The 9,493-nt window shown below is 43.3% G+C and overlaps 1 protein-coding gene across 3 annotated transcripts in view; it reads left to right on the top strand.

The window, feature by feature from the left end:
• The window catches only part of OSBPL1A (oxysterol binding protein like 1A), a 244,758-nt gene that overhangs the window by 27,490 nt on the left and 207,775 nt on the right, over positions 1-9,493 (top strand). For all 3 annotated transcript variants that reach the window (XM_017498470.1, XM_017498487.1, XM_037727959.1), the window contains exon 2: positions 4,151-4,273. In XM_017498470.1, coding sequence (XP_017353959.1) covers positions 4,153-4,273 — 121 coding nt within the window. In that variant the 5' untranslated portion in view covers positions 4,151-4,152. The remainder of the gene's footprint in view (positions 1-4,150; positions 4,274-9,493) is intronic.

Consider the following 9,493-nt stretch of genomic DNA (forward strand, 5'->3'; position numbering starts at 1 on the left):
TTTTGCCATGTTAGCTAGGCTGGTCTCGAACTCCTGACCTCAAGTGATCTGCCTGCCTCGGCCTCCCAAAGTGCAAGAATTACAAGAATGAGCCACTGCGCCTGGTCCTGATTTTTTTTTTTCTTTGTAAATAATGCTACAATGAATATAAGTATTGCTAATATTGAAAAATTATTAGATATTTTAACAGGTGAATGAATGCAGAGAGCATTAATATAAAAGCTGATTAGCAATCTCTCTCTGAAGAAAGGGCATTACAGTCACTGTTAGATGAAATCTGCAGAAATTTACTCTGAAAATAAGATTTTGAGTCATGACAGAGATTCTTTACTTGGCCAAACTGTAATCAAACTTCTGAACCTTCTGCTAGGTCCCTCTGTACACTTCCTTATAAAATCTGGTTTTAGCAAGAATCCTCCACCCTTGATATCAGGTTCCGCATCCTCCACCATCCCCCAGGTGGTGTCTGACCGCCCTGGCCTGTCTTTAGCAACAACCCTGTTAGTTTGGTTTAGCCAGAATCCCCTTCACCCTTGATGTTTCCTCTGAGTACTTTCTACCCACTGACCCCGACCCTGCTCCTTGGCTGTAATCCTTGTCCTTGCTGCATTTGGAGTTGAGCTCCAGCTCTCACTGCAAGACCTTGTCACAGTGGTCCTTGTCACTGCCACAGGGATCCTGAATAAAGTCTTCCTTATCATGCTTTAATGAGTATTGCTAAATAATTTTTTCTTAGGCTTCCTGCAAAATTCATAAGACTTTTTCCTTTCTTCTTTCTTTTTTTTTTTTGAGATGGAGTTCCGCTCTTATTGCCCAAGCTGGAGTGAAGTGCAATCTCGGCTCACTGCAACCTCCACCTCCCAGGTTCGAGTGATTCTCCTGCCTCAGCCTCCCAAGTAGCTTGGATTATAGGCATACGCCACCACACCTGGCTAATTTTTTTTGTATTTAGTAGAGACAGGGTTTTACCGTGTTGGTCAGGTTGGTCTCGAACTCCAGACCTCAGGTGTTTGACCTGCCTCGGCCTCCCGAAGTGTTGGGGTTACAGGCATGAGCCACGGTGCCTGGCCTATAAGAGCTCTTTCAAAGGGAAGCCACTGAGCAAGGCTTTGTGCAAGCACCGGAAACAGGTATTAGCCAGTCTGGGGCTTGGTAGGGCTGTAATAGGGACCAGATATGGGCTCCTGGATGGCAGGAATTTGTTGGGGGATTAGGCTACTCTTCATTTTCTGCCTCTGAGCTCACACTTCTGAGGGGCGGAATTGGGACCCTCAGCTGGACATGCAGCAGAACACCCTTAGCGTGTGGGCCAAATAAACCAGCTATAGATAAGAGCTAGGCCAGGCCCACAGCTAGATATCAGTGGTTTCCCCTCACTCTGGGGATTCCTTTGCTAATTTTCTGTTTCTAATGTCTTTGCTAATACCTTCCTCTTCCTTGGTTTTTGAATTTTGGTGGGCTATACCCTTGGGGCTTCCTGAGAAATTGTTCGTGGGAAGTAAATTTACATACTTGTGTATTTTAAAATGTCCTTATTTTACTCCTGCTTTTGATTGGCTGGTTATAGAATTGGGGGTTGGAAATAATTTTCCTCCAGACCTTTTGGGCATGGCTTTGTTGTCTTTTAGATGCTTATGTTGTGATAGAGAAGTCAAAATCATTCTAATTCCTGCTCTTTTGTTTATTATCCGTTATCTTTTGTTACCAAAGTTCTAAAATTTCATGATGATGTGCTTTCATAGGTTTGCATTTGTCTGTAGATGAGACATTTTCCCTACTTGTTGGGCTCTCATTAGGCCTTTGAATTCTGTAAGACTTTCTTGAATTCTTCTTCTTTTTTTTTTTTGAGATCGAGGCTCAGTCTGTTGCCCAGGCAGGAGTGCAGTGGCATGATCTTGGCTCACTGCAACCTCCGCCTCCTGAATTCAAGTGATTCTCCTGCCTCGGCCTCCCGATATAGCTGGAATTACAGGCCTGCCCTACCATGCCCAGCTGATTTTTTTTTTCTATTTTTAGTAAAGACGGGGTTTCACCATATTGGACAGGCTGGTCTCAAACTCCTGGCCTCAAGTGATGCTACTGCCTCGGCCTGCCATAGAAATTTTCTCTGCCTCTGTTTTCTTTTTCTAGAACTTCTGTTTCAATGTTTGACCTCCTGGACCAATTCTCTTAACATTTTTTATTTTGAGATCAAGTCTTGCTCCATCACCCAGGCTGGAGTACAGTGGCACGATCTCGGCTCGCTGCAACCTCCACCTCCCGGGTTCAAGCAATTCTCCTGTGTCAGCCTCCCAAGTAGCTGGGGTTACAGGTACGCACCACCAGGCCCATCTAATTTTTGTATTTTTAATAGAGATGGTGTTTTACCATATTGTCTAGGCTGGTTTTGAACTCCTGGGCCTAAGTGGTCCACGTGCCTCAGCCTCCCAAAGTGCTGGAATTGCACCCATAAGCCACTGTGCCTGGCCAACATTCATATTTTATCTCCTGTTTTCTTAACAGTTTTCTTTTCTAGGAGAGATTCGCAACTTATTTTTCAACTCTTTTTTTGAAGTTTTAATTTTTCCTCTTATTTTGTATTTCCAAAGTTCTTTTTCTCAAGCTTTATTTTTTTTTTTTTAGACTAGCTTCTTGATTTTGTTGCAGGACAAAACGTCTTTTATTATCTGAGGCTTAGTTATTCTGTAACCTTTTCTTTGATCCCTTTTTCTGTCCAGGTTTCGTTTTTTCCCTGTTTGGTTTTGGTCTTTAGCTTTCATGTTGAAGCATGGGGAGCTAGAAAGCTGATTGAAAACTGAGAGAGTGGGTGGGCCCTGTTGACTGCTGACATCACTGTGAGGTTTGCCTGGCTTGGCCACTTGCTGGGAGCTCCCGGTGTCTCTCTTGCACTGTAGGGAACGTAACTAGGTAAGTCTCATAGAGGGTAAAGCCTGGCTTGCCAGCATTAGAAATGCTGATTAGGGGAAGAGGCCTGGAGTCCAGCTGTTTACTCTGCTCTGTTTTGAAACTATGCCTTCAAAACCTATCCAACCACCAGCCTAAACAGCCCATCTCTTTTAGCCTAACTGGAAGATGTATTTAACCAGTTCCCTTTTGATGACATGGAGTGGTTTCTAACTTTTCCACTATTGCAAATAATGTAATCTTGATGAACATGCTTTCAAAATAATCTTGTGTAAGATGACAGCAAAAATGAGGGGAAAAATAAACATTTGAATAAAAAAATAAAATAATCTTGTGTAAATGTTTCTGCAGGATAGATTCCTAGAAATAGAATTGCCCAGACAGAGTACAATTTGAAATTTATTTGATGTTGCAAAATTGACTCTCCGCCTATAATGTATGAAAGGTTGTATGCATTTATATTCATTTTAGCAGTCTACAGGTATGCGTATTTCCTGCCATGCCAGCATTGTATCTTATCTTTTTTTTATTTTTGCTAATTCGAAGGGTAAGAAAAATATCATTTGTGTTTGAATTATTTCTATTTATTTGATGATTATTAAAAATGACACACTTCAGGGAATTGCTGTTTGTACCACATTTGCCCATTTTGACATAAATGCTTGAAATTTGGTTGTAATTTTCTATATTTGGTTTGGGACTTGGTAAGAAAATGTAAGAGAAAAAATACATTTATTTGTTTAAGTATAGTCACTTCAGGGCATTTATCTATAGTGTCTATTCAAAATGATTTTTTTGCACAGTTTTGAGTGTGTTAGTTTACATGTTAGTCTTATACTATGCCTATATGAATGGCCATATTTTGACCTTAATTTTGTTTTTGCTTTTTATGTCTAATTTTTAATGTAATAACTATTTGCATAATACTATATATTTGGCAGAATGCCTTCACATACATAATCTTACAACAAACGTCTTATAAGGTTGGTTGTGTTTTGCAGATAAGGAAACTAAGGCCTTAAGAAGTTAAGAGACTTGCCCAAGTGTATATTGCTTCAATAATAAGAGAAAGTGCAAGGGGTCTCAGGCTCAAGTTCTCACCCTGCAACGGATTTATTCAGTTCTTGTGTCTGTCTTATCAGCTACAAAATGAGGAGGATTCTTTCTGCTTTCTGTATTAGCAGGTACTATCTAGAAGCTAATTATGTTCTTAGATAATGGCAATGTTATTATTTTCTTAATCTAGAAATGAGTACAGAAGCGGAGCAACAGCTTCTCCATCACGCCAGAAATGGCAACGCTGAAGAAGTGAGACAACTATTAGAAACCATGGCGAGGAATGAAGTGATTGCTGACATTAATTGCAAAGGTAAACTTTGAGTGGATTTTTTAGCTGTACCTTATGAGTCTGCACTATTCTTTTTTTGTTGAGACAGAGTCTCGCCCTGTCACCTGGGCTGGAGTACAGTGGTGCCATGTCAGCTCACTGCAGCCTCCGCCTCAGGGGTTCAAGCAATTCTCCTGCCTCAGCCTCCTGATTGGCTGTGACTACAGGCATGCGCCACCATACCTGGCTAATTTTTATATTTTTAGTAGAGACGGGATTTCACCACGTTGGCCAGGCTGGTCTTGATCTCCTGACTTCGTGATCCACCCGCCTTGGACTCCCAAAGTGCGGGATTACAGACATGAGCCACCACACCCGGCTGAGTCTGCACTACTCTTAGCATTTATTGAATGCTAACCTTTGTGATCTATCACATAATTAGTCTCTATGTGTCATGCCAGGAAGAACCCCACAGATTGGAAGAAATGTCTCTCCCAGTCCCCTCTAAGTCAGAGAGAGTGGAGGTCCATTCTTAAAATTGTTATGGATCCCAAATACTACAAGCTACAAGGGTGACCCTAGCCCACAGGATGCAGCCTATGATAATTTGTTTTCTTCTTGAAGACCTTCTAGTTGATTCAGCAGATTTGAGTGTTTACTGTGTGCCCTGGAGATAATGATGAAGAGGCAGATGGGCTCCCTGCCCTAATTGAGCTTAGTCTAGTAGACTAATAGATCAGACTCATCTGCATTACAAAATACACACCAGGATATGGAAGTGCAGGTGTTGTGGGAGAGGTGTGGAACTGGAACTTGAAGAATTAGCTTCTTGGAGGAAACGATTCTAAGGTGAAATGTGAAAGAGTGTGGGAGTTAACCAGGTGATGATAGAGAAGAAAAAATGGCTCACGGCAGAAGAAACAACATAGCAGCCAAGTCATCGTGTGCCTTGTGTAGCAAAGTGGCCAATACATCACAATCTTGCATCCAAGGTGCAGAGAAATAAAATGTGTTCTCTAAAATGGCTCTGGTATTGTAATAAACCCCGTCATGTTCTGGGAGGTAGGGGGAGAGTAAACGTTAGTCTTTGGGTAGTTTAGTTTTTTTTTTTTTTTTTGAGACAGGGTTTTGTTTTGTTGCCCAGGCCAGAGTGCAGTGGCATGCTCACAGCTCATTGCAGCCTCAGACCTCGGGCTTAAGCCATTGTCCCACTTCAGCCTCCAGAGTAGTTGGGACTATAAGCACACACCACGACACCTGGCTCATTTTTGTAATTTTTGTAGAGAAGGATCTTGCTATGTTGCCCAGGCTCATCTTGAATTCTTGATCTCAAGCGATCCTCCCATCTCAGCCTCCCAAAGTGTTGGGACTATAGGTGTGAGCCACTGCATCTGGCCATACTTTTTTTAGTAACCCCTTTGATAAAGTCTTGATCTCCCTTCCCCTCTCTTTCCTCTAACTTGGTGTTTGAGTGTAAAGGCGAGCCTTGCTGTATGTTTGTGCAGTGGAGAAGCAGGGTTTCCTCAAATCCATGACTTGGCTTGGTTTCTCAGCCACCCTTGTCTTCCTGGTGCTCCTGAAGCGTTGGAAACTGATGTGAAACTCAGGTATAAAGTCAAAGTCACGTCTCTAAGTGTGTCATGTGGTACAGGTAAGACTCCTTGGCAGTATCAGGAGACTCTCATGCCGGTTCTTATTGGCTCGTCTTCATCTGGCACCTGGCCTAGACTTGCTGGTTCAGTGCAGACACACTCCTGTTCCCTTCTTGGGAGAGTGGCACATACGGGCTTAGTGACCTGGGGAAACCTAGAGCAGCTCTGGTTAGCCAAAATGTAGCCTTCTTGATGCCACCTTACTGAGTCTGCTTTGATGTGGCACCTAGCAGAGGAGTGCTAAGATGGGCAACCTGGGTGGGGGTGCTTTTCCTGCCTCTCAGAAGCAGCTTGCCTGTTCTCTGTGTCCCCTTAATGTATCCTACTTTTTGAATTTAAGATCCAGAGCCACAGATGGGCGTGGTGGCTCACACCTATAATCCCAGCACTTTGGGAGGCCGAGGCGGGCAGATCACCTGAGGTCCAGAGTTTGAGACCAGCCTGAGCAACATGGAGAAACACCGTCTCTACTAAAAATACAAAATTAGCCGGGCATGGTGGCACATCCCTGTAATCCCAGCTACTCAGGATGCTGAGGCAGGAGAATTGCTTGAACCTGGGAAGTGGAGGTTGTAGGGAGCTGAGATCATGCCACTGCGCTACAACTTGGGTGACAGAGTGAGACTTTGTCTCAAAAAAAAAAAGATCCAGAGCCACATGTGTCATCTTTTGTCTTTTTCTCTTCCACAGTTCCGCAGTCCCAGAAAGGCTGGCTTCAGAGGGATATTTTATTCTTTTGTCTACTTCCTCCTCCTCTACCAGAGCAGCAAAGCTCATGACTTCACCCTCAGGGGGGAAGAAATAGTATCTTTGCAATCTGGGTTGTCTAGAAACTGAGTTGGTTAAAGGAATTTATATATGTCTTTGTTAATGGAGAATGATCTGAGGAAAAAAAAAGTTAAAAAATAAAAAATATATAAAATGTCCCCCTATTCTTCAGCAAAGAGTGGCTCTGTGTCTTTCCCTCAAGATTCTATTTTGAATGCCAAAATATTTGCTCATCCTCAGTGACCCTTTTCCATCTCCCCTTCCCACCTCTGCCCATGGTTGCCTCAGGCTAATTAGGAGAAAGTCATCTACTTGGAAATGTAAAACTGAGAAATATGTTAATTTTTTTTTTTTTTAATTTCACCTAATTATACCTGTCAGTCAGACTTTATCTTAAGGGCAGTTTGAAGGGTTGCTGCCGAAGATGACACAGTCAGATGACGTGCAGTTCTCAAGGGAGTGGGGAGGGGTAGGCAAGACCGGGCCCGAATAGCGTTTCCATGTGGCGGTGCCTTCCTGGCATTTCTTGGTTTCCTTTCTTTCTTGTTTCTCCAAATCATGACAAATTGGGGACATGGTATAAATTACTGTAATTTACCTGTAAGAATTAAAGCTTAACACTCAACACAGATGTGTTACTCTTTGGAAGGAATCCACTGATGTCAAGTAGCAAGTGAGGAAAAGAAGAGCTGATGGGAGTAGAATGGGAAGGTTATCGTTTTTTAGGGTCTAAGAGAGGAGGATATAATTAGTTGTACTTGCAGCTGGTGTTGTGTTACAAGTACGTGTTCCTGGTCCTGTCTATTACTAGTAGAGTCATTCTTGCAAATAAAATAAATATTAATATGCTTGTATGCATAATATGCTTTTTGTAAATTCCATGAATGATATTCCAAGAAACAATACATTTTGGAAGCAAACTAAGTCTTACATTGGCATTCTCAACACACAGTTCTGTGTACTGCTGTCACTCTACTAGAAGGTCCAAATGTGAAGTTATTTGAATATTCCCCAATCGTATCTGCTGGTGTTTTAGTGTTTTAATATTCTATATAGTGTGCTCTTCTTGTAAATACACCAAAGCTTGAAATTTCCTATTCCTTGAACACATCCTTTTAGATATCCATAAGTAGTTAAAGAGTGTAAAATCTGTTTGAAATATTTTAAGCGTAAATGTAGGATCTTGAAAATTTTTTTTCTTTTTTTTGAGACAGAGTCTCATTCTGTTGTCTAGGATGGAGTGCAGTGGCATGATCTCGGCTCACTGCAACCCTCCACCTCTTGGGTTCAAGCGATTCTTGTGCCTCAGCTTCCCAAGTAGCTGGGATTACAGGGACCCACTACCACCTGGCTTTTTGCATTTTTAGTAGAGATGGGGTTTTACCATGTTGGCCAGGCTGGTCTCCAACTCCTGATCTCAAGTGATCTGCCCGCTTTGGCCTCCCAAGGTGCTGGGATTACAGGCGTGAGCCACCGTGCCCAACTGGATCTTGGAAATTTTGATTTCTTGATCCAGAATCCCATTTGAAAATACTAGACATGAGGCTACCAGGTCAGAAACCGTCACAGGAAGTGAGAGGAATGTGGTTTGAATGAGGGGGCAGAAGCGGTGGCAATGGAGAAAAGTAGATGTAATTAATATTTAGGAGTTAGAGTCATTCGAGCTAATTGAATATGGGGTGAAAAGGAGAAAGGAAGGCGCAGCTGCTGTTGAGTGAGAAGTGAGGGGAATGATGGGGCCATCCATTGTGATCACACGTGGGAGGGCCCAGTGGTTCCTGCGAATGTGTGTACAGAGGATGACAGGCGAGTTTAGCTTTGTGCTTTCTGAGCATGAGGAACCCTTGCCCATCCCAATGGAGATGTCTGGTGGACACTTTGGAGATGGAAATATGGATTTTGAAGTCAACAACACAGAAACAATAGAAGTAGTGGAAGAGGGTCAAGAAATACCTCTTTTTTTTTCTTTTTTTTTTTTTATGTGTCAGGGCCTTGCTGTGTCACCCCGGCTGGAGTGCAGTGGTGTGATCATGGCTCACTGCAGCCTTGAATCCCCGGGCTCAAGTGATCCTCCCACCTCAGCCTCTGGAGTAGCTGGGTCTACAGGTGTGCGCCACCACGCCTAGCTGAGTTTTGTATTTTTTAGTAGAAATAGGGCTTCACTACATTGCCCAGACTGATCTTGAACTCCTGACTTCAAGCAGTCTACCCACCTTGGCCTCCTAAAGTGCTGGGATTATAGGTGTGAGCCATCAAGCCAGGCTCACCATTTTTGAAGTTACCAATAATGGACTAGTCAGGGAAGATACATTTTCCAAAGGAAATGGAGAAGTAGTGCCAGAGAAATGAGAGGACCCCACAGGGTCCAGGGCTGTGGCAACCAGGGAAGAATACGGCTGTGCTGTCCAGTGATGCAGCGATGGTGGAAACCTGCCCCCCTGGGACCCAGTGACAGCATCTATTGATAAAAATTGAGAACAGTGTTCGTGACCTGGTGGGAGATGAGATCTGCAATGGGTGGGGTTGACAGGAAGGAATGTTAGGTTAGAAAGAACCAGTGAGGCCGGGCGTGGTGGCTCACTCCTGTAATCCCAGCACTTTGGGAGGCGGAGACGGGCACATCACCAGGTCAGGAGTTCGAGACCAGCCTGGCCAATATGGTGAAACCCGTTTTTACTAAAAATACAAAAATTAGCTGGGTATGGTGGTGCATGCCTATAGTCCCAGCTACTCGGGAGGCTGAGGCAGAAGAATTGCTTGAACCTGGGAAGCAGAGTTGTAGTGAGCCAAGATCATGCCATTACACTCCATCCTGGGTGACAGAGTGAGACTCTGTCTCAAA

Source organism: Cebus imitator, unplaced genomic scaffold, assembly GCF_001604975.1.
Source record: "Cebus imitator isolate Cc_AM_T3 unplaced genomic scaffold, Cebus_imitator-1.0 Scaffold12, whole genome shotgun sequence".
Classification (NCBI taxonomy): Eukaryota; Metazoa; Chordata; class Mammalia; order Primates; family Cebidae; genus Cebus; species Cebus imitator.